The sequence below is a fragment of the Brachycentrus maculatus genome, unplaced genomic scaffold (genome assembly GCF_059751285.1).
Source record: "Brachycentrus maculatus isolate JH-2025_06_01 unplaced genomic scaffold, ASM5975128v1 h1tg000534l, whole genome shotgun sequence".
NCBI lineage: Eukaryota > Metazoa > Arthropoda > Insecta > Trichoptera > Brachycentridae > Brachycentrus > Brachycentrus maculatus.
This window is the reverse complement of record NW_028281280.1, coordinates 434,262-461,753: the sequence shown is the minus strand read 5'-3', so window position 1 is coordinate 461,753 and position 27,492 is coordinate 434,262. Positions and strand designations below refer to the sequence as shown.

At 35.7% G+C, this 27,492-nt stretch overlaps 2 protein-coding genes across 2 annotated transcripts in view; both read right to left on the bottom strand.

Annotated features, from left to right (window-relative positions):
• Positions 1-27,492, bottom strand: part of LOC148301628 (phenoloxidase-activating factor 2-like) — a 222,954-nt gene that overhangs the window by 97,960 nt on the left and 97,502 nt on the right. The window lies entirely within an intron of this gene.
• On the bottom strand, positions 843-12,464 carry LOC148301631 (salivary endonuclease-like). Its single transcript, XM_088272962.1, has 7 exons — positions 12,230-12,464; positions 11,318-11,502; positions 10,328-10,619; positions 9,424-9,677; positions 8,101-8,256; positions 6,885-7,163; positions 843-919 (listed from the first exon to the last, which is right to left on the bottom strand). Exons 1-6 carry the CDS (start codon positions 12,462-12,464, stop codon positions 6,915-6,917), a joined length of 1,371 nt encoding a protein of 456 aa, XP_088129088.1. The 3' UTR covers positions 843-919; positions 6,885-6,914.

Below are 27,492 nucleotides of genomic sequence, written 5' to 3'. Positions count from 1 at the left end.
TGGTTTAGGAAAACGCCCAGACTTCCATAGTCTTCTTCATCTTTGATGAGATGTCAAAAAATAATATGAGCTAGTAAGATATCAAATAGTCAATGATCACGTTTTTGTAAAAACATGCACAAGGTCACTTTCTCCTGTATGACTATGTTATATATAATATTCCCAGAGCAATTTCTATTTCTCATTTTGACACATCGCTCACTCCTTTCAAGAACGTCATAAATCAAAAAACTTGATTTTTCAGGAGAGCGTTTTTAATGTTTAAAAATATAACACAATGTATTAAAAATAAATATCAAGACACTTATTGAACTTTTTACTGTGCAACAGATCTTTTTAGGTAAAACCTGAAGGTTTTTTCTCCATTTGAAAAATATTTAGTATATTTCAAAAAATAATTAAACAATACCTTTTCTTCAAAATGCAATAACAACACTTTCTGCCCTGTAGCGGGTAAATATTAAGTTAAAAATATGCATCTTTTGCTGGGATATAGTACATTTTTTGGGCATACCGAAAACTTGCATAACTGAAAATTGACGATTTTTTATTTATGACGTTCTTGAAAGGAGTGAGCGACATGGGATTAAGGTGAACAACACAACGAAGGTTTGATAGTCCCTAGAATTAACAGTAAATATAGGAGTCCAGCACTGCAATATATCGTTACAAACATTTTTAATTTGTCACCGACGGAGGTTAGAGGTCAAAACAAAATATGGAACAAAGGCAAAATAAAGGAATGGGGAAATGATCAAGAGTTCATTTTATGAAAATTGTAAAATGTTTATATTCTTAATTTTTTTTCTTTTTTTGTGTGTATATTAGGTTAAAATCGTTGAAAACAATAAAAAATTTATGTAAAAAGAACTGCACCGACAAGACACACAAGGTGGCTTGGTCTCTTTATGTTGGGTCTCTGCAAAAGAAAAAAAAACTACTAAATATGTGTAAATTGCGATTTAAATAAATGTATACAAACAAAAAACAACATTTTGAGTGTGTCCAAATACTTAGCAAGTATTTGGACACACTCAAAATGTTGTAAATAAATTATCTGGTCAAATTATAAGCTTAATAATAAAAATGAAAATGGTATTTTCTGGCGTTTTTCATGTGTGTGATTATAATCCAGGATTCGGACCTCACATACTGATATAAGAGTTTCTGCTTGGTAAAAAAGCTTCTTTACATCTCACCAATAGATGTCTCTAGTGAAGTTCTAGTGATTCAAGAACAAGGTTTCTAAATTGGTTCATATATATATATAGAACTTCCAAGAATTTGAGTAGTGTGGTTGTCAATAATGGGTAGAATTGGTGAATGTAACACGTGTGTAAAGTGATCACTTAAACCAGCCTATGACGGTCGTCAGGCCCGTAAATGCCCAGACTTCCATATTCTTCTTCATCTTTGATGAGATGTCAAAAAATAATAACAAAAAACAAAACTAAACTGGAACACAAATAATAAAGTTACAGAAAAAAATTATTTTAAATAACCAAAACTAATACTAATACATGGCAAAATATAAAAACAATAAACAGGTATAATAAATAGGCAAAAGAAGCATATTTTAAAAGAAATAAAAGAAATAAATTTAAAAGAAAGAAAATATAAAAAACATCAAAATATAAAAAAGTCAAATGAGTGGTTCGTTTCCATAAATTGTTCAATTTTTTAATTTTAAATTATTACACTTTGTTACAAATAAAGGTCAAGTCATGAATAATTTAGAAAATTTAGAAATACAAAAAAATTAAAATTCAGATAAAACAATAATTAAAAATATACTGTTTCAAAATACGTCACCATTATTATCAATGTTTCCTTTTACAAAAAATGTTGTTCCTTAACCCCCCTCCCTATATTTATTAACCTATATATATATTATAATAAAACCCTTATCTTGATCGTTTACGCATAAGGAAAGGTGATCAGCCCTCCGCTTCAGGTACCAGTCCAGGGTAATATTGAATAAATATGACAGTGAAAAAATCGCTAATATTTATTTTACCCCCCTTGGGAATCGAACCCGGGACCTACAGAACGGTAGCCGAGCGTGCTGACCATTACACTACGGAGGCGGACATATATATGTATATATATATATATATATATATATATATATATATATATATATATATATATATATATATATATATATATATATATATATATATATATATATATATATATATATATATATATATATATATATATATATATATATATATATATATATATATATATATATATATATATATATATATATATATATATATATATATATATATATATATATATATATATATATATATATATATATATATATATATATATATATATATATATATATATATATATATATATATATATATATATATATATATATATATATATATATATATATATATATATATATATATATATATCTATGTATATATATATAACCATGAGAAATTTTAGCAGTGTGGATTTCAAACATGGTAGAATGGTGAATGAATGTGACAGGTTGTAATCTCTGTAAATACCCAGATATCCGTATTCTTCTTCATCTGTGTTGATTTTATTTAAAATAATTCTGAAAATTATGTGTGGGGTTCTCAGAAGAAAGATAAAAATAGACTCTTTTTATTGAGTAGAATTTTTTTATTAGTATGTGAGGTCCGAATCCTGGATTATAATCACCTACATCGCTCACTCCTTTCAAGAACGTCACAATACATGGAATTAATAATAACAATAAAACCCTTATCCGCACCTTGGGGTGCACAGGGCACTGCGTCATATAAACGCAGTGTTATATTGATCGTTTTACGCATGAAGGAAAGGTGATCAGCCCTCCGCTTCAGGTACCAGTCCAGGGTAATATTGAAAAAATACAGCAGTGAAAAAATCACTTATATTTATTTTATTCCCGTTGGGAATCGAACCCGGGACCTACAGAACGGTAGCCGAGCGTGCTAAGTGTAATGGTCAGCATGCTCGCCTACCTTTCTAAAGGTCCCGGGTTCGATTCCCAGGGGGGTTTCAATGAATATAAGTGATTTTTTCACTGTAATATTTATTCAATATTACACTGGACTGGTACCTGAAGTGGAGGGCTGATCACCTTTCCTTCATGTGTAATCGATCGAGGTAACACTGCATTTATATGAAGCAGTGCCCTATGCACCATTGGGGTGCGGTAAGGGATTTATTATTATTATGTGAACAAGTATTTGGACACACTCAAAATGTTGTAAATAATTTAACTGTTCAAATTATAAGCTAAAATAACAAAAATGAAAATGTTTGTCCGCTTCCGTAGTGTAATGGTCAGCACGCTCGGCTACCGTACTGGAGGTCCCGGGTTCGATTCCCAGGGGGGGGGATATAGTAAACATGGGTTTATTTTATCACTCTAATATATATTCAATATTACCCTGGACTGGTACCTGAAGCGGAGGGCTGATCACCTTTCTTTCATGCATTAACCATCAAGATGACACTGCGTTTATATGATGCAGTGCCCTATGCACCATTGGGGTGTGGATAAGGGTTTGAAAATGAATATTTATTCAATATCACCCTGGACTGGTGAATGAAGCCGAGGGCTGATCACCTTTCCTTCCTGTATTAACCATCAAGATGACACTGCGTTTATATGATGCAGTGCTCTATGCCCCATTGGGGTGCGGATAAGGGTTTAAAAATGAATATTTATTCAATATTACCCTGGACTGGTGCCTGAAGCAGAGGGCTGATCCTTCCCGTATTAACCATCAAGATGACACTGCGTTTATATGATACAGTGCTCTATGCCCCATTGGGGTGCGGATAAGGGTTTGAAAATGAATATTTATTCAATATTACCCTGGACTGGTGAATGAAGCCGAGGGCTGATCACCTTTCCTTCCTGTATTAACCATCAAGATGACACTGCGTTTATATGATGCAGTGCTCTATGCCCCATTGGGGTGCGGATAAGGGTTTAAAAATGAATATTTATTCAATATTACCCTGGACTGGTGCCTGAAGCAGAGGGCTGATCCTTCCCGTATTAACCATCAAGATGACACTGCGTTTATATGATACAGTGCTCTATGCCCCATTGGGGTGCGGATAAGGGTTTGAAAATGAATATTTATTCAATATTACCCTGGACTGGTGAATGAAGCCGAGGGCTGATCACCTTTCCTTCCTGTATTAACCATCAAGATGACACTGCGTTTATATGATGCAGTGCTCTATGCCCCATTGGGGTGCGGATAAGGGTTTAAAAATGAATATTTATTCAATATTACCCTGGACTGGTGCCTGAAGCAGAGGGCTGATCCTTCCCGTATTAACCATCAAGATGACACTGCGTTTATATGATGGAGTGCTCTATGCCCCATTGGGGTGCGGATAAGGGTTTAAAAATGAATATTTATTCAATATTACCCTGGACTGGTGCCTGAAGCAGAGGGCTGATCCTTCCCGTATTAACCATCAAGATGACACTGCGTTTATATGATGGAGTGCTCTATGCACCATTGGGGTGTGGATAAGGGTTTTGATTTGATAATTGTGGATAATCCAGATTTGTGAGCAAGTATTTGGACACGCTAAAAATGTTGTATATAGGATAATTCATATTATTTTATGACATCTCATCAAAGATGAAGAAGAATATGGAAGTCTGGGCATTTACGGGGATGACGACCGCCATAGACTGGTTTAGGAAAACGCCCAGACTTCCATAGTCTTCTTCATCTTTGATGAGATGTCAAAAAATAATATGAGCTAGTAAGATATCAAATAGTCAATGATCACGTTTTTGTAAAAACATGCACAAGGTCACTTTCTCCTGTATGACTATGTTATATATAATATTCCCAGAGCAATTTCTATTTCTCATTTTGACACATCGCTCACTCCTTTCAAGAACGTCATAAATCAAAAAACTTGATTTTTCAGGAGAGCGTTTTTAATGTTTAAAAATATAACACAATGTATTAAAAATAAATATCAAGACACTTATTGAACTTTTTACTGTGCAACAGATCTTTTTAGGTAAAACCTGAAGGTTTTTTCTCCATTTGAAAAATATTTAGTATATTTCAAAAAATAATTAAACAATACCTTTTCTTCAAAATGCAATAACAACACTTTCTGCCCTGTAGCGGGTAAATATTAAGTTAAAAATATGCATCTTTTGCTGGGATATAGTACATTTTTTGGGCATACCGAAAACTTGCATAACTGAAAATTGACGATTTTTTATTTATGACGTTCTTGAAAGGAGTGAGCGACATGGGATTAAGCTGAACAACACAACGAAGGTTTGATAGTCCCTAGAATTAACAGTAAATATAGGAGTCCAGCACTGCAATATATCGTTACAAACATTTTTAATTTGTCACCGACGGAGGTTAGAGGTCAAAACAAAATATGGAACAAAGGCAAAATAAAGGAATGGGCAAATGATCAAAAGTTCATTTTATGAAAATTGTAAAATGTTTATATTCTTAATTTTTTTTCTTTTTTTGTGTGTATATTAGGTTAAAATCGTTGAAAACAATAAAAAATTTATGTAAAAAGAACTGCACCGACAAGACACACAAGGTGGCTTGGTCTCTCTATGTTGGGTCTCTGCAAAAGAAAAAAAACTACTAAATATGTGTAAATTGCGATTTAAATAAATGTATACAAACAAAAAACAACATTTTGAGTGTGTCCAAATACTTAGCAAGTATTTGGACACACTCAAAATGTTGTAAATAAATTATCTGGTCAAATTATAAGCTTAAATAATAAAAATGAAAATGGTATTTTCTGGCGTTTCTCATGTGTGTGATTATAATCCAGGATTCGGACCTCACATACTGATATAAGAGTTTCTGCTTGGTAAAAAAGCTTCTTTACATCTCACCAATAGATGTCTCTAGTGAAGTTCTAGTGATTCAAGAACAAGGTTTCTAAATTGGTTCATATATATATATAGAACTTCCAAGAATTTGAGTAGTGTGGTTGTCAATAATGGGTAGAATTGGTGAATGTAACACGTGTGTAAAGTGATCACTTAAACCAGCCTATGACGGTCGTCAGGCCCGTAAATGCCCAGACTTCCATATTCTTCTTCATCTTTGATGAGATGTCAAAAAATAATAACAAAAAACAAAACTAAACTGGAACACAAATAATAAAGTTACAGAAAAAAATTATTTTAAATAACCAAAACTAATACTAATACATGGCAAAATATAAAAACAATAAACAGGTATAATAAATAGGCAAAAGAAGCATATTTTAAAAGAAATAAAAGAAATAAATTTAAAAGAAAGAAAATATAAAAAACATAAAGTAAAAACAATATTTTATTTATTGTTTCGGCATTAACTTTGTGGTAAGACATCGCTCACTCTTTTCAAGAACGTCGTACATAAATCAAAATGCGTGATTTTTCAGGAGAACGTTTTTAAAGTTTAAAAATATAACACAATGTATTAAAAATAAATCAAGCCACTTATTGAACTTTTTACTGTGCAACAGATCTTCTAAGGTAAAACCTGAAGGTTTTTTTTCCATTTGAAAAGTATTTAGTATATTTAAAAAAATAATTAAACAACCTTTTCTTCAAAATGCAAAAACAACATTTTCTGCCCTGTAGCGGGTAAATATTAAGTTAAAAATATGCCTCTTTTACTGGGATATAGTATCTTTTCTGGGCATTCCGAAAACATGCACAACTGAAAATTGACGATTTTTGATTTATGACGTTCTTGAAAGGAGTGAGCGACATGTTATAATGATTAAAGAAAACACTTGTTTTATTCAATCATTAAAAGTAAAAACAAAATAAGAAAATATGACTAAGCACTACATATATACATGGCAAAACATGGCCATATTAATACCTTCCGGGATCGAAAAGGTTCACGGGTGATTTACGTAAACAGCGAGTTGCTCGTGAAGCTGGGCAGCTGCGTGACGGTCCTCCGGAAGTCGCTGACGTCGCAGCAGAGGACGTACCCCATGCCGATGTTGTCCGTGCGCCAGCTCAGCCAGCTGAAGGCGGAGTTGCCGGCGCAGCGGTCCGTGCAGAAGGCCAGCGCCTTGGCCTCTGCCAGGCTCACGTGGGGGTTGTTCAGCCCGAGGAAGGCGGTGGCCTTGTTGGTGGACGGTTCGTGGACGACCTGGTCACAAAATCAAATTACTCTCTCCACTGATGTGTAAAGGCAACTCGTAACTCAAGTTGCAGCTGTTTGGCGTAACAAAGCTATATATATAAATAAATATATATATATATATATATATATATATATATATATATATATATATATATATATATATATATATATATATATATATATATATATATATTATATATATATATATATATATATATATATATATATATATATATATATATATATATATATATATAAATTTATATATATATATTTACATATATATTGTCTGCCTGTATATCTCATCTTTGATGAGATGCTAAAAATAATATGAAAATAACTCCTGTAATTGGAGATAATCCAGATTTTGTGAACAAGTATTTGGACACACTTAAAATGTTGTAAATAAATTATCTGGTCAAATTATAAGCTTAAATAATAAAAATGAAAATGGTATTTTCTGGCGTTTCTCATGTGTGTGATTATAATCCAGGATTCGGACCTCACATACTAATATAAGAATTTCTGCTTAGTAAAAAGCTTCTTTACATCTCACTAATAGATGTCTCTAGTGAAGTTCTAGTGATTCATGAACAAAATTTCTAAATTGGTTTGTATATATAGAACTTCTAAGAATTTGAGTAGCGTGGTTGTCAAAAATGGGTAGAATTGGTGAATGTTACACGTGTGTAAAGTGATCACTTAAACCAGCCTATGACGGTCGTCAACCCCGTAAATGCCCAGACTTCCATGTTCATTTTGTGAACAATATATATATATATATAAATATGTATATATATATATATATATATATATATATATATATATATATATATATATATATATATATATATATATATATATATATATATACTGCTCTAACCATTCTCTCCACATGGCCACACCATCTCATAGACCCAACTATACCAAGAATAGTAGTTACCTTGTAGAACCAGAGTGGAACTGGGATTTTGTTGTTAGAAGGGCTCAAGTAAATGTTTCTCATGGCCCCACCACTGTTTCGGAGCTGCATGACACCCCAAGTCCCTGTGTACACCTTCGTCCTTGCTCCGAGAGCGCCGATCCTGGTTCGGAGGTTCTGTAAGCAAATTCATGCAGTCAGATACAAAATATCTTCATATAAAATAAAGAGTAACAGACATTAATAGGAAGGTAGAGGAAAGCCAATAGAGATGGTATGGGCATATAGGAGCATGTCGTACACCAGGCAATAGCAATGGATCTTCCTCAAAAGATATCTAGACCAAAAATTTCATGGATGCTACAAAGAGAGAACATGGCTTGAATGCATGGCCTAGGTGACATTGTATATGACAGAAGGACCTACAGCCTGACGACGGGGAGAGCTGATCCCAGCAGTATACAAAGACGACAAGTTGGGATGGAGCCAAGAAGAAGAAAAGGCTACCAGACACACTGTTACACACAGCCAAGCCTTCAACCGCTTCTATTACCAACCGCAGATCCTTTCTTCACTCATTTGATCCACATGTCCAAACCATCCCAAGCCGCCTTCCTTAGTTTGCTGGATAGTGCTCATCTCAGCCTTGCACCCTTTCCTTATATCACCATTTGGAACATCTACCATACATGGTCTTGCCGCACTGCGAGATGGCATCCCGACTGCATCCAGTCTACTCTCATCCTTCCCAAACCATCCCAACCCGCCTTCCTTAGTTGTCTGGATAGTGCTCATCTCAGCCTTGCACCCTTTCCTTATATCACCATTTGGAACATCTACCATACATGGTCTTGCCGCACTGCGAGATGGCATCCCGACTGCATCCAGTCTACTCTCATCCTTCCCAAACCATCCCAAGCCGCCTTCCTTAGTTTGCTGGATAGTGCTCATCTCAGCCTTGCACCCTTTCCTTATATCACCATTGGAACATCTACCATACATGGTCTTGCCGCACTGAGAGATGACATCCCGGCTGCATCCAGTCTACTCTCATCCTTCCCAAACCATCCCAACCCGCCTTCCTTAGTTTGCTGGATAGTGCTCATCTCAGCCTTGCACCCTTTCATTACATCACCATTGGAACATCTACCATACATGGTCTTGCCGCACTGAGAGATGGCATCCCGACTGCATCCAGTCTACTCTCATCCTTCCCAAACCATCCCAACCCGCCTTCCTTAGTTTGCTGGATAGTGCTCATCTCAGCCTTGCACCCTTTCATTACATCACCATTGGAACATCTACCATACATGGTCAGGATGAAGAAAGCAGTTATGCTAATACCTGTTCCAGGGTGTTCCAGTTGCCTCCATTGAACGGCTGCCACTGTGGGGCGCAGTTGATGAACGTGAAGGTGGCTCTCTGCGCTGGCGAGAAGACGTAGTCGCTCTTGGCCGCCAGATGGCCCCTGGCCAGGAAGTAGGTTGTGTTCACATACTGGTTGGACATGCCAGACCCTAGTATGGTGTCCATAGCTGCTTTCTGCGAGTTCTGCGTGTACAGGTTGTCCACGCTGAGTCCGGGATAGAAGGCACCCTCTGAAATAAAGAGTTCCTGTATCAGCGACTCACCCCTTCTGACTTCTACACTCCTGACCCTGGCATACAGTCCTAGCTTCTAGCCATACATGCTATGTAGACTCTCGGGCCTACTCTCCCATATGTACTGCTCTAACTATACCCCCCACATGGCTACACCATCTCATAGACCCTTGATCTTCCCAACTATACCTGCCTCAGCTGCACACCCCTTCTGACTTCTGCACTCCTGACCCTGGCATACAGTCCTAGCTTCTAGCCATACATGCTATGTAGACTCTCGGGCCTACTCTCCCATATATACTGCTCTAACTATACCCCCCACATGGCTACACCATCTCATAGACCCTTGATCTTCCCAACTATACCTGCCTCAGCTGCACGCCCCTTCTGACTTCTGCACTCCTGACCCTGGCATACAGTCCTAGCTTCTAGCCATACATGCTATGTAGACTCTCGGGTCTACTCTACCATATATACTGCTCCAACCATTCTCTCCACATGGCCATACCATCATAGAGACCTTTGATCTTCCTAGCTACATATGTCGCAGCTGCATGTTCCCTATGATTTCTCCATTCCTAACCCTGGCACACAGTACTATCTTCCAGACATACATGCTTTACACATATAAATATAAAATACATTACGTGAGAATGATGGACGAGCCACATTCGACATGGATACAGAGTTCTCCAGAGTCTGGTCATAGACGACATAGAACACTTCTGCCTTGGTTTCATGAAAACAGCTGTTGAGGATGGAATGGGTTCTTCCACCGGCTGTCAGTCCAACGCTGATGAGGGTTCCTCCATCCACGCATGTTCCAACGCGAGATTCCGCATACGTAGAATGCGAAGCGCACCCAATGGAGTTGAAGGCAGCTGTACTGGGCAGCCAGCCTGCACTGGTGAATGAGGTGCCTCCACTGCACTTGACAGCCTACAAGAGAATGAAATGTTTATTCAATATCTCATATCTAACATACACTGTCGCACCATTCAGGGAGTAGTCTGACCTCCCTGTGCTCCCTTACACTCTGCACTGCAGGTACATCTACCGTACACTGTTCTACCATTCAGGGAGTAGCCTGACCTCCATTCAGCGGGCAGTGCTCCCTTACACTCTGCACCCATTCCGACTGCAGGTACATCTACCGTACACTGTTCTACCATTCAGGGAGTAGTCTGACCTCCATTCAGCGGGCAGTGCTCCCTTACAGTCTGCACCCATTCCGACTGCAGGCACATCTACCGTACACTGTTCTACCATTCAGGGAGTAGTCTGACCTCCATTCAGCGGGCAGTGCTCCCTTACACTCTGCACCCATTCTGACTGCAGGTACATCTACCGTACACTGTTCTACCATTCAGGGAGTAGCCTGACCTCCATTCTGCGGGCAGTGCTCCCTTACAGTCTGCACCCATTCCGACTGCAGGCACATCTACCGTACACTGTTCTACCATTCAGGGAGTAGTCTGACCTCCATTCAGCGGGCAGTGCTCCCTTACACTCTGCACCCATTCCGACTGCAGGTACATCTACCGTTCACTGTTCTACCATTCAGGGAGTAGTCTGACCTCCATTCAGCGGGCAGTGCTCCCTTACAGTCTGCACTTATTTCAAAATCCTTTACTTACGGCTTCAACGGGTCTTGATGTAGTTGAGGAGTGACTCAGCCCGTTTCCAGGGCATGCCATGGTTATAGTCTGCCCGTCAGTGAATGCGATGGATCCCGTGTTTCCAGTCGGCATGAGCAAAGTGGTTCCTGACGCATAGATCGGCTGCGGCTCAGTCAGACTGGATACAGTCACCGAGCAAGGAGCTGGAAATAGATGTTCATGAACAATCTAATTAGGTACAAAGTATGCGGTGGTACAAAAGCTGTAGATAAAGTAATTTGATCAAACCCTTATCCGCACTCCAATGGTGCATAGGGTGCACTATTTGATATCTTACTAGCTTAATATTGCCCTGAAAACATCCCAAAGGATTTTAAACTTGGAAGTATAATATATTGACTTGTTAAAAATGACTAACTGCATTAATGTTTATTTTGTTGCCAAACAAAAGTGACTTAAATGGTCCTCCTGAACATTTTACGCTTTGTTAGTAGGTCACTTTCTCCTGTACGATTATATATTTATATATATATATATATATATATATATATATATATATATATATATATATATTGTATATATATGTGTGTGTGTGTGTGTGTATTTCAAGTGACGCAGTTTATAAGATAAATTGGTATTAGAGGCTTTGGCCTCTTCATTCTGTTTTGATTTGAAAAATAGATAAAATGTCTGTGTAATAATTAATGGATTTGAGTAGATAAGATAAATAATTTATGTAATGTGACATTACATAAATATTATGCATATTATATTCAAGATTTGTACTGACATTTCTTGGTGGAACTGCCTTTTATATAATAAAATAACAATTATGTACCCTAGAACGGGGCTTGAACTTTGATGCGTTACTTGAGCCCAGTTGAATATAAAATTAAAAAATTAAAAAAGACGGAGAAAAAGTACACTCACCCTTCTCATCGATGTCTCCAGCCAAATTCGGCCTCTCTTCATTCTGTCTGAAGAGCCAAAAGTCCAAGTAGTCTTCGAACTCGTCCTCGGACATCCTCCACACCAGGTCCTCAGGAGTCGGCAGGCTTTGGAAGGCCACTCCGGCCAAATTCAAGTCCTTGACGATCTCCGGTACATCGTAGGCTCTCGCCGCTACCAGAAACGCGAGCAGGATGAAGCAATTCCTCTTCCACATTCTGGTCATCGTCTTCAGAGTTCTTCAAACTTTGCAGACAGGTCAAGGGATGGATGCCCTATGTTTTTCAACTCCTAAATATATTTTTTTAACTGTTTCGCTTAGTTTTATGCTTCGACTGCACTGATCAATGTTTTATCTACGTATTATATACTTGGTAAAAGATTGTCTAATCATGATATTGATAACGCAATCAATTAATATATTTTTCATAATTCCATATGCGATTTTTTTAAATGTTAATATAAATATCACCTTTTTGACATGCCAGCTAATCATGCGCCTAACACACTGTTTTCACAGACGTCTTTGTTTTTGTAATATTTTATTCATTCGAACCCACGGATAGATCATTTGGACAATAGACGAAAAACACATCGCTCACTCCTTTCAAGAACGTCACAAATCAAAAAACTCGATTTTTCAGTAGAACGTTTTTAAAGTTTAAAAATATAATACAATGTATTAAAAATAAATATCAAGCCACTTTTTGAACTTTTTACTGTGCAACAGGTCTCTTTAGGTAAAACCTGAACGTTTTTTCTCCATTTGAAAAACATGAAGTATATTTTAAATAAAGAATTAAACAATACCTTTTCTTCAAAATGCAAAAACAACACTTTCTGCCCTGTAGCGGGTAAATATTATGTTGAAAATATGCCGCTTTTGCTGGGATATAGTACATTTTCTAGGCATTCCGAAAACATGCACAACTAAAAATTGACAATTTTTGATTTATGACGTTCTTGAAAGGGGTGAGCGATATGGGAAACTTACAGTTTTAGATTCACTGTGCCTTTCCAAAAAAGAGACTGAGCTCTTGTGCTTGGAGAGGGACTTACACTCAAGGTTTAATGTTTTATATAATAATGGTATAATAGTCCCTTTTTATATTTTTTTTTCATGATTTATATGTAATGGGGATTGATTTTTTCCATAAGAATTTTCATATCTTCTATTTTTTAAATTTCTTTAGGGAGTTTATTGAAATATTTAATCCCCAAATATTTAAAGTTTTGTTAAAATTGTCTAGTATTACATTTTGGAGTTGAAAAATCATTTAAGAATCTCGAAGATAAACTTTTTTAAATTCAAACATTTGTCACCCATTGTTGGGTAATATATCCAAAATAAAACATGGTTTTTGTTGGATTGAATTCTACATTTATTTATGTATATGCTAATACGTGACGCGTTTCCTCTTCTTAGGACATTATCAAACACTGTGTTTGATAATGTCCTAAGAAGAGGAAACGCGTCACGTATTAACATATACATAAATATATAATGTATTGTAATTTAGCTGGGATATAGTACATTTTCTGGGCATTCCCAAAACATGCACAACTGAAAATTGACGACTTTTGATATATAACATTGTTGAAAGGAGTGAGCATGGTATAAATTTTTCCGGGATTTTCCGGTGCTAATTTTATTGAAATCCATTTTGAGTGAACTGATTTGATGATAAAAGCTTATCAAATGACTGATTGATCTTGACAATGATTGATCCGTTATTTGTACGAATTGGTTATTTTTTTTGATTTGGGAGTTACATTTATTATTTGCCTTGCTTATTTTGTCCGCCCCCGTAGTGGTCAGCACGCTCGGCTACCGTACTGGAGGTCCCGGGTTCAATCCCCAGGGGGGGTCAAATAAATATAAGTGATTTTTTCACTCTAATATATATATATATATATTCAATATTACCTTGGACTGGTACCGGAAGCGGAGGGCTGATCACCTTTCCTTCATGTGTTAACAATCAAGATAACACTGCGTTTATATGATGCAGTGCCCTATGCACCATCGGGTGTAGATGAGGGTTTGAATGAATTATGACTAACTAAACTAACTAACCATCACGCCGCTTTCCGCAGGGGTAGGCAGAGAGAATAGAATAGAACGCCACTCCACTCTGTCCTTGCAAACATTCTCCGCCTCTTCCACGTTCATGCATTTCCTCAACATACCCGCTGATTGTTTCGACTCCTAACCTGACCGCTCTCAAGTATTTGGCATACCTGAACATGCCAAGTTTTTCTCGGTAATCCTCTGCTCCTTTTTCTAATTAAATTCGCCTCATAAATTTGTTTTACCGTTCTTTCCTCACTCATTCGTTCCACATGTCCAAACCATCTCAACACACCTTTCTTAATTTTATCGATAATGCTTGTCTCAGCCTTGCATTCCTTCCTTATTTCACTATTCGAACATCTATCATACATCGCTTGCTTATAATGTACAAGGTTTATAGATCATTAAGCGGATTTTTGTTTCTTCTAGCTAATTCAATATGTTTTAATTTGAATCTGTGTTGGGAACAGGAGGGATAATCTAGTGTGGACCAGTCGGGAACTTGTTAGCATTTGCTCATTGCTGGGAGGAAACCACGTTGCACTCCTCAGGAGAAGCCGCTCACAGAGACTGCTGACTGTCCTCAACAGGCCTCCCGTTCCACTAGAAGAGGGTTCAGCATTTTGTGTCCTAGCTTGGTTTATGCTACCAATGTCCTTCGCTAGTTTTATCATGTATAATACCATCTCTCATGACAATTCCTTATAAACTAGCACGGATCCGATCCACAGGGCCTGCAAGGCGCTTTAAGCTGTTGTCCTAACTTGGTATTGGAATTGGGAAAGGGGTGAGGGAGAGAGGGAGAGCCGAGAGAGGGAGAGAAGAATGTAAAAAAAAGAAAATGAATTTTTCTCTGTAATATTTATTCAATATTACCCTGGACTGGCATCTGAAGCGGAGGGCTGATCACCTTTCCTTCGTGTGTTAACGATCAAGATCACACTGCGTTTTTATGATGCAGTTCCCAGTGCGCCATTGGGGTGTGGGTAAGGGTTTGAATGATAAAAAAGGAGTAAATGTTTGTATGCATCGCTCACTCCTTTCAAGAACGTCATAAATCAAAAACCGTTCATTTGCAGTTGAGCATGTTTTCAGAATGCATAGAAAATATACTATATCCCAGTAAAAGAGGCATATTTTTAAACTTAATATTTACCCGCTACAGGGCAGAAAGTTTTTGCATTTTGAAGAAAAGGTATTATTTAAATATTTTTTTAAATATACTAAATATTTTTTAAATGCAGAAAAAACCTTCAGGTTTTACCTAAAAAGATCTGTTGCACAGTAAAAAGTTCAATTAGTCGCTTGATATTTATTTTGAATATATTGTATTATATTTTTAAACTTTAAAAACGTTCTCCAGAAAAATCAAGTTTTTTTATTTACGACGTTCTTGAAAGGAGTGAGCGACATGTGTTATAGTGTAGTGGTTAGCGCGCTAGGTTACCATGCTGGAGGTCCCGGGTTCGATTCCAAAGAGGGTCAAAATAAATATTAGTGATTTCTCAGTCTAATATTTATTTAATATGACCCTGGACTGGTACCGGAAGGCTGATCACCTTTCCTTTGTGTATTCAACGATCAAGATAACACTGCTTCTATACGATGCAGTGCCCTATGCACCATCGTGGTGCGGATAAGGGTTAGAAGAAGAATTCTATTAAACTATGACCCTGTGCGCCTGCTAGGGGCCGGGCGGGGTGTACGATGGGAATACCCTTATGAGATTGATACAAGGGAGACTGCACACACTTATCCTTGTACTGTCACAGCGACCTGTTGAATAAACAGATTTCATCCTAATTACGAGTTATTATTACCGATACCCGAGCCCCGTAATAAATCGCTCACTCCTTTCAAGAAAGTCAGTTAAGAAAGAAATTTTCAGTTATGCATGTTTTCGGAATGCCAAGAAAATGTACTATATCCCAGCAAAAGCGGCATATTTTTAACTTAATATTTACCCGCTACAGGGCAGAAAGTGTAGTTTTTGCATTTTGAAGAAAAGGTATTGTTTAATTATTTTTTTAAATATACTTAATTTTTTTTCATATGGAGAAATAACCTTCAGGTTTTACCTAAAAAGATCTGTTGCACAGTAAAAAGTCCAGTAAGAGCCTTGATATTTATTTTTAATACTTTGTATTATATTTTTAAACTTTAAAAACGTTCTCCTGAAAAATCAAGTTTGTTGATTTATGACGTTCTTGAAAGGAATGAGCGAAATGTCCATTTTCATATTATTTTTTGACATCTCATTAAAGATGAAGAAGAATATGGAAGTCTGGGCATTTACGGGGCTGACGACCGTCATAGGCTGCTTTATGTGATCACTTTACACACGTGTAACATTCACCAATTCCACCCATTATTGACAACCACACTACTCAAATTCTTGGAAGTTCTTTATATATGAACCAATTTTGAAACATGATTCTTGAATCACTAGAACTTCACTAGAGACATCTATTGGTGAGATGAAAAGCAGCTTTTTACTGAGCAGAAACTCTTTTATTAGTATGTGAGGTCCGAATCCTGGATTTCACCAATTCCACCCATTATTGACAACCACACTACTCAAATTCTTGGAAGTTCTTTATATATGAACCAATTTTGAAACCTTGTTCTTGAATCACTAGAACTTCACTAGAGACATCTATTGGTGAGATGAAAAGAAGCTTTTTACTAAACAGAAATTCTTATATTAGTATGTGAGGTCCGAATCCTGGATTATAATCACACACATGAGAAAATAACTCCTGTAATTGGAGATAATCCAGATTTTGTGAACAAGTATTTGGACACACTCAAAATGTTGTAAATGTTGTATTTATTTTGATGTAAATAAAACAGGACTAAATGTTTGTATATATATATTTATTTTGATGTAAATAAAACAGGACTAAATGTTTGTATATATATTTATTTACATATAAATAAAACAGGACTAAATGTTTGTATATATATTTATTTACATATAAATAAAACAGGACTAAATGTTTGTATATATATTTATTTTCATATAAATAAAACAGGACTAAATGTTTGTATATATATTTATTTTGATGTAAATAAAACAGGACTAAATGTTTGTATATATATTTATTTTGATGTAAATAAAACAGGACTAAATGTTTGTATATATATTTATTTTCATATAAATAAAACAGGATTTTCTATAAATATAGTCAGATATTTAAATTTTATCAGTGAAACTACTTTTCAATCATTATTTCTTATTTCTTATTTATAAACTTACACTAGTATAATATAATTATATTTCAAAGGCTAGTCATGATACTACGATACGTCAATTTACTTTGCCGAAAATCATACTTCAACGTGGGCTATTTAAAATGTGCACTGGGTTTGGGCTGTGTAAGGTTGGGTACCTGTCTGTCTGGCAATGCCTAATATTTATACGGTGAATGAGTTATGTACCTCTTTGTTTGCCAATGCCTGATATATTCATAAGAGTTAGGTACCTGTTTGTCTGTCAATGGATAGTATTTATGAAGTGAATGAGTTAGGTACCTTTCTGTCAATGGCTTATATTTATACGGCGAATGAGATAGGTACCTTTCTGTCAATAGCTAGTATTTATATAGTGAATGAGTTAGGTACCTCTTTGTTTGCCAACGCCTGATATTCACAAGAGTTAGGTACCTGTTTGTCTGTCAATGGATAGTATTTATGAAGTGAATGAGTTAGGTACCTTTCTGTCAATAGCTAGTATTTATATAGTGAATGAGTTAGGTACCTTTTTGTTTGCCAACGCCTGATATTCACAAGAGTTAGGTACCTGTTTGTCTGTCAATGGAATTTATTTATTGAGTGAATGAGTTAGGTACCTTTCTGTCAATGGCTAGTATTTAGATAGTGAATGAGTTAAGTACCTTTCTATCAATGGCTGGTGAAAGAGTTAGGTACCGGTCGGTCTGTCAATGGATAGTTTTTATACAGTGAATGAGTTAGGTACCTTTCTTTCAATGTCTAATATTTATATAATGAATGAGTTAGGTACCTGTCTGTCCGTTAATGGGTGATATTTATACAGATAAAGAGTTAGGTACCTCTCTCTTTGCCAATGGGTGATATTCATAAAGAGAATGAGTCAGGTACCTGTCTGTCTGTCAATGGCTGATATTTATTTATACAGTGAATGAGTTAGTACCTGTCTGTCTGCCAATGCCTGTTATTTATTTATACAGAGAATGAGTTAGGTACCCATATGTCTTTCAATGCCTGTTATTTATTTATACGGTGAATGAGTGAGATACCTGTATATCTGTCAATGGCTGTTATTTATACAGAGAAAGAGTTAGGCACTCCATTATATGTTGAATTTTAGCCAAAGACACTCGGCAGATGAGTCAATGACAATATTTAATTTTTATACTGTAGCATTATCAAATATTTTTCTAAAAATAAATAAATAAAAAATCGTGAATAAACCGTATTCATCTTAAAATAACATAAGTTTAAATACAACAAAAAAATACATGATAATTTAATTCCGTTGTTTGTCTTACAACTAGTACAGTAATAGAATCGTATGTTCCCAAGGGATGGAAAGGAGAGTACATACTCGGAGCAATGAAACCAGTCTACTAATGTGTGAAGGCAACTAGCCGTAACTCGAGTTGCGGCTGTTTGGCGTAACACGGCCCAAAGCATTCTTATACCTGGCCTCTATCATATACACTCACAGATTTTGCTCTATCTCTTTCCTCTACCGAGATATTCACTATCCAAATAGCCGCAAAATTGTATTAATTTGATACATGTTTTGGCAAAAACCATCACTTTAAGTTAGCTATAAACTCATTTATCTCAAAACTACTGTTTTAAACTTGCGGCTATTTGCCTTTGCACATTAGTCTAGCTGGTGCACTAGCTAAGCACTAGGGAGTCCTGGTGCCAACCTTAGCGTACGGGAGCGTAGCGTGGAACAGGATGGAAGCAGACTAAATGCAGTCGGGATGCCATCTCTCAGTGCGGCAAGACCATGTATGGTATATGTTCCAATGGTGATATAAGGAAAGGGTGCAAGGCTGAGATGAGCACTATCCAGCAAACTAAGGAAGGCGGCTTGGGATGGTTTGGGAAGGATGAGAGTAGACTGGATGCAGTCGGGATGCCATCTCTCAGTGCGGCAAGACCATGTATGGTAGATGTTCCAATGGTGATATAAGGAAAGGGTGCAAGGCTGAGATGAGCACTATCCAGCAAACTAAGGAAGGCGGCTTGGGATGGTTTGGGAAGGATGAGAGTAGACTGGATGCAGTCGGGATGCCATCTCTCAGTGCGGCAAGACCATGTATGGTAGATGTTCCAATGGTGATATAAGGAAAGGGTGCAAGGCTGAGATGAGCACTATCCAGCAAACTAAGGAAGGCGGCTTGGGATGGTTTGGGAAGGATGAGAGTAGACTGGATGCAGTCGGGATGCCATCTCTCAGTGCGGCAAGACCATGTATGGTAGATGTTCCAATGGTGATATAAGGAAAGGGTGCAAGGCTGAGATGAGCACTATCCAGCAAACTAAGGAAGGCGGCTTGGGATGGTTTGGGAAGGATGAGAGTAGACTGGATGCAGTCGGGATGCCATCTCTCAGTGCGGCAAGACCATGTATGGTAGATGTTCTAGTGGTGATATAAGGAAAGGGTGCAAGGCTGAGATGAGCACTATCCAGCAAACTAAGGAAAATAGCTTGAGATGGTTTGGGCATGTGGAACCAGTGAATGAGGAGAGAATGGTGATACAAATATATGAGGTGAATGTAGTTGGTTGACAAAGACCAAATATGATAAACAGATGATAATAGTGTACGAGGATTAGTGTGAGAGGATATGCACGAATGTGGAAGAGGCGAAGAAAATTTGCTAATCGCAAAGACAGAGCTGTTTGATGTCTCCACCCTATATAATTAATTTTATGATGATAAAACTTACAGAAAAATGGAGTTAGTCACTTTTGGGATTTTGTATACGCACATGTTTTCATGTACAGATTTTAAAAAAATTAACGGAATGGCAGCGCCATCTGTTGAGCGCTGATGCAACACGCTTGATACTACACATTTCTCGTGGCAGACAGCGAGCTTCTCGACAGGCGCTTGGCACTTTAAACGTGTTCGATTGCACTGATTTTTTTTAGATTTCAAACATTTTCAAATAAAATTAATATTGTTAGAAATGTGTGCTTTCTTTTGTGTTTTCTTTTTCGAGCCACAGCAAAGCGTGGGCGGGTACTTATGACGTAAAAATATATTCAAAATCTTATAATAATTATAAAATTAAATATTAGAGAACACTTTGGTTTATACATACGTATATTTAAACAAAATTAATAAAGGAAAAATAAAATCAATACTTAAATTAAATAATGAGAAACGTCTAATAAATGTACTTAAAATTATAAAGATGATGATGATACGATAGAAGCATACGGCAACCCGATATATTCCGGTAATAGTCACCCATTAGTCCGCCTCCGTAGTGTAATGGTCAGCACGCCCGGATACTGTACTGGAGGTCCCGGGTTCGATTCCCAGGCGGGGGGGTCAAATAAATATAAGTGACTTTTCACTCTAATATTTATTCAATATTACCCTGGACTGGCGCCTGAAGCAGAGGGCTGATCACCTTTCCTATGTGTGTTGATGATCAAGATGACACTACGTTTATATGATGCAGTGCCCTATGCACCATCGGGTGCAGATGAGGGTTTGAAGAACTGAAGAAGTCTCACACACCATCCCGAGCATTTGGCGTGTGAATCAAATGAGTGAAGAAAAAACAGTAGAACAAATTTATGAGGTGAATGCAGTCGGGATGCCATCTCTCAGTGCGGCAAGATCATGTATGGTAGATGTTCCAATGGTGATATAAGGAAAGGGTGCAAGGCTGAGATGAGCACTATCCAGCAAACTAAGGAAGGCGGCTTGGGATGGTTTGGGAAGGATGAGAGTAGACTGGATGCAGTCGGGATGCCATCTCTCAGTGCGGCAAGACCATGTATGGTAGATGTTCCAATGGTGATATAAGGAAAGGGTGCAAGGCTGAGATGAGCACTATCCAGCAAACTAAGGAAAATAGCTTGAGATGGTTTGGGCATGTGGAACCAGTGAATGAGGAGAGAATGGTGATACAAATATATGAGGTGAATGTAGTTGGTTGACAAAGACCAAATATGATAAACAGATGATAATAGTGTACGAGGATTAGTGTGAGAGGATATGCACGAATGTGGAAGAGGCGAAGAAAATTTGCTAATCGCAAAGACAGAGCTGTTTGATGTCTCCACCCTATATAATTAATTTTATGATGATAAAACTTACAGAAAAATGGAGTTAGTCACTTTTGGGATTTTGTATACGCACATGTTTTCATGTACAGATTTTAAAAAAATTAACGGAATGGCAGCGCCATCTGTTGAGCGCTGATGCAACACGCTTGATACTACACATTTCTCGTGGCAGACAGCGAGCTTCTCGACAGGCGCTTGGCACTTTAAACGTGTTCGATTGCACTGATTTTTTTTAGATTTCAAACATTTTCAAATAAAATTAATATTGTTAGAAATGTGTGCTTTCTTTTGTGTTTTCTTTTTCGAGCCACAGCAAAGCGTGGGCGGGTACTTATGACGTAAAAATATATTCAAAATCTTATAATAATTATAAAATTAAATATTAGAGAACACTTTGGTTTATACATACGTATATTTAAACAAAATTAATAAAGGAAAAATAAAATCAATACTTAAATTAAATAATGAGAAACGTCTAATAAATGTACTTAAAATTATAAAGATGATGATGATACGATAGAAGCATACGGCAACCCGATATATTCCGGTAATAGTCACCCATTAGTCCGCCTCCGTAGTGTAATGGTCAGCACGCCCGGATACTGTACTGGAGGTCCCGGGTTCGATTCCCAGGCGGGGGGGTCAAATAAATATAAGTGACTTTTCACTCTAATATTTATTCAATATTACCCTGGACTGGCGCCTGAAGCAGAGGGCTGATCACCTTTCCTATGTGTGTTGATGATCAAGATGACACTACGTTTATATGATGCAGTGCCCTATGCACCATCGGGTGCAGATGAGGGTTTGAAGAACTGAAGAAGTCTCACACACCATCCCGAGCATTTGGCGTGTGAATCAAATGAGTGAAGAAAAAACAGTAGAACAAATTTATGAGGTGAATGCAGTCGGGATGCCATCTCTCAGTGCGGCAAGATCATGTATGGTAGATGTTCCAATGGTGATATAAGGAAAGGGTGTAAGGCTGAGATGAGCACTATCCAGCAAACTAAGGAAGGCGGCTTGGGATGGTTTGGGAAGGATGAGAGTAGACTGGATGCAGTCGGGATGCCATCTCTCAGTGCGGCAAGATCATGTATGGTAGATGTTCCAATGGTGATATAAGGAAAGGGTGCAAGGCTGAGATGAGCACTATCCAGCAAACTAAGGAAGGCGGCTTGGGATGGTTTGGGAAGGATGAGAGTAGACTGGATGCAGTCGGGATGCCATCTCTCAGTGCGGCAAGATCATGTATGGTAGATGTTCCAATGGTGATATAAGGAAAGGGTGCAAGGCTGAGATGAGCACTATCCAGCAAACTAAGGAAGGCGGCTTGGGATGGTTTGGGAAGGATGAGAGTAGACTGGATGCAGTCGGGATGCCATCTCTCAGTGCGGCAAGACCATGTATGGTAGATGTTCCAATGGTGATATAAGGAAAGGGTGCAAGGCTGAGATGAGCACTATCCAGCAAACTAAGGAATCGAATGTCCATATTTGGCTCCACTATTGGACTTGCCCAGCTGTTGCCATAACAATGTACGGAGGATAAGGAAACACCAATCCACATTCTCTATAACTGTGACGCACTCACTCGCAAACCAAGTCACATCCTTGGAGGACCTCTACTGGACTCCGAGAAGGTGAAGCTCCTACCACCAAGGCAGGTCGTGAGCTACATGACACGCCCAGATCTTGGGAGTGAGCTGTGACACAGAGGAAGGTCACAATAGACCTAATATGGTCGCAGTGACACAAGGGATGCGAGATCCCTTGACCTCATAATAAAATAAAAACAAGAAGGGATAATTTGCAAATCGACGATGACAATACACGCTAACCATTCGAATATTTCGTAAACCTCTCTGATGCCGCGATATAAGCTTAGACTAATGCCATATATATATGTATATATACATATTTTTAAAAATACATTCTATCCTCTAGACTCACTTCTAAAATAATGATTAGTAGATATATATATATATATATATATATATATATATATATATATATATATATATATATATATATATATATATATATATATATATATATATATATATATATATATATATATATATATATATATATATATATATATATATATATATATATATATATATATATATATATATATATATATATATATATATATATATATATATATATATATATATATATATATATATATATATATATATATATATATATATATATATATATATATATATATATATATATATATATATATATATATATATATATATATATATATATATATATATAAATACATTTGATCGGATTTACACTAAAGGTAAAAATTTTGTATAATTTTTTTTTATTTTATTATTTTTTAAAGCACTACGAGTAATGATTGTTATCTTATTACGAAGGCATTTTATACATTTATTTATATTTATATATATATATATACATATATATATATATATATATATATATATATATATATATATATATATATATATATATATATATATATATATATATATATATATATATATATATATATATATATATATATATATAGAGGACTATTCTATATAAATGTTGAAAATCAGTATGAAAATGACCGTCAAATGTCACTCAACATCAATCTAACACTGCACCTTCAATTTTCAAACTTTTCAGCATAGATACAGCTTGTGTTTCAAATTTTCAGAATAGGTATTGCTTGCGTATCAAATTTACAGCGAAGGTATCACTTGTGTTTCCAATTTTCAGCATAGGTATCACACGTGTTTCAAGTTTACAGCGTAGGTATTGCTTGTGTATCAAATATACTGCGTAGGTAACTTGTGAAAAAATAAAGAATAAGAGAAAACAGGAAAAACACGTTTTTTAATCAGTTTTATTGCCGCAATGGCAGCGCCATCTGTTGGATGAAACGGCGACAAAGGCCATACGAAATATCGCTCAAGGCGGACAGCGTGCTTCTTGACGGCTGCCGTCACTTGGCACTTTGGATGGCATTCTTGTTACATATATTTTTAATATATTTATTCATACCTTCACAAGCACCGAAAAGTGTTCTTTCTTTTCCCTTTAACCATGCTGGGCCACAGCAGCACGTAGTACCTTACTGCAGAAAAAATACCTTGATAAGCGCATTCATAATTCATAGTATGTGCCTTTAAAAGTACGATCCAAAATATACAAAAAAAAAATACTATCTTTCCTATAAAACGTGCTTCAGCACTTTCAACCTTGCGTAATGTATGAATAAGGGTCATAATGCAGTGCAATCGATGTAGAAAAATATGTGTGATAAGATTTATTTCTTCTCTAGGCTCTATTGAAATCATAATACTTTTGTTAAATTTTGAAAAGATTCGAAATCATACGGTGAGGAGTCATAATCATAGAATAATGATTCAAGATCATATGGTAAGGAGTCATAAACATAGAACAATGATTCGAAATCATATGGTTATGAGACATAATCATAGAGTAAAGATTTAAAATCATACGGTGAGGAGTCATAAACATACAATAAAGATTTGAAATCACATAGTAAGGAGTCATAATCATATAATTATGATTCGAAATCTTACGGTAATGAGACATGATCATACAATAAAGATTCAAAATCATATGATTAGGAGTCATAATCATAGAATAATGATTCGAAATCATATAGTAATGAGACATAACCGTACAATAAAAATCAAATCATATGGTGAGGTGTCATTATCATAGAATAACGATTCGAAATCATATGGTAATGAGACATAATCATAGAATAATGATTTAAAGTCATATGCTGAGAGTCATAATCATAGAAAAAAATATTTAAAACCATATGGTTAAGAGTTAGTCAAAATACTGTGGTAAGGAGTCATAATTGTACATTTAAAAGGCAGCCATATGGTTGGGAGTCATAAACATATGATAAGGAGTCATAATTGCACAATTTAGAGTCAAGTCATACTCGTACTATGAGAAGTTCTACAAAGAGTAATAATTATTTGGCTAAATATCCTTATATAATATGTACGAATTGAAATTATATGGGTATTTAAAAATCATAAGATAATGAGTCATAATCATACAATAAAAATTATAAATCATATAGACAAAGTCATAACAATATGATAAGGATTAAAAATCACACAGTGCAGAGTCATAATCAGACAGTGAAGGGTCCTTATCATATGGGTAAGAGTCATAACCATGCGGGTAATTAAAATCATACAGTCAGGAGTCATAATCATACAATAAACATTTCAAATCATATGGTAAGGAGTCATGATCATATAATAAAGCTACCTTATCATATGGTTCAGAGATATAATCATATAATAAACGTTTGAAATCATAAAATTAGGAGTCATAATCATACAATAAACGTTTAAAATCATATGGTAAGGAGTCATAATCATATAATAAAGCTACCTTATCATATGGGTCAGATATATAATCATAAAGTATAAAATCATAGTATGAGAAGTTATAGTCATATAATAAAGCATCCTTATCATATGGGTAAGAGTCATAATCATATAATAAACGTTTCAAACGATACAATTAGGAGTCATAATCATACAAAAAACTTCATAAATCATATGGGTACGATTCATAACAAAACGGGTGATACATAATCACACAGTCAAGAGTCCTAAATTAACGTATAAAATCATACAGTTAGGAGTCATAATCATACAATAATGATAATAAATAATATAGGTATTCGTCATAACAAAACGGGTAATACAAAATCATATAGTTATGAGTCATAATCATACGATAAACGTATAAAATAATACAGTGAGGAGACGAACCACGCAAGAAAATTGAAATTATCCAGTTAGGAGTCATAATCATACGATAAACGTATAAAATCATACAGTGAGGAGTCATAATTAAACAATAAACGTATAAAATCATACTGCGAGGAGTCATAATAAACAATAAACTAATAAAATCATAGTGAGGAGTCATAATCAAACAATAAACGTGTAAAATCATCCAATTAGGAGTCATAATCATACGATAAATGTATAAAATCATATAGTAATGAGTCATAATCATATAATAAACGTATAAAATCATACAGTGAGGAGTCATAATCAAAAAATTAACGTATAAAATTATACAGTGAGGAGTCATAATCAAACAATAAACGTATAAAATCATACAGTGAGGAGTCATAATCAAACAATAAACTTATAAAATTATACAGTGAGGAGTCATAATCATACGATAAACGTATAAAATCATATAGTAATGAGTCATAATCATATAATAAACGTATAAAATCATACAGTGAGGAGTCATAATCAAAAAATTAACGTATAAAATTATACAGTGAGGAGTCATAATCAAACAATAAACGTATAAAATCATACAGTGAGGAGTCATAATCAAACAATAAACGTATAAAATCATACAGTGAGGAGTCATAATCAAACAATAAACGTATAAAATCATACAGTGAGGAGTCATAATCAAACAATAAACGTATAAAATTATACAGTGAGGAGTCATAATCATACGATAAACGTATAAAGTCATACAGCTAAGACTCATCAGCAAACGATTCAAATTCCTTATCAAAAGGCTATGAGTTTTTACAAACTATAAGATTTTGAACGAATAAACTAAGAGATTTCTTGCTATAGACGAATTTTTAAACTATATTTTTAAATTATTAACATCAACGTAACCTTTTCCGGCTTCAAACAAACCAGTTCAAATTATAATTTATATCTGAAGCACTAACTTTGTGATTTTCCATTTTATAATTAAAATGTAACTTTGTTTTAAAATAACTAATATATATGTTATAAAATAACTTAATCATAATGTCTACCGGTTTCCGAGCTAACCCCTTCTTTATCG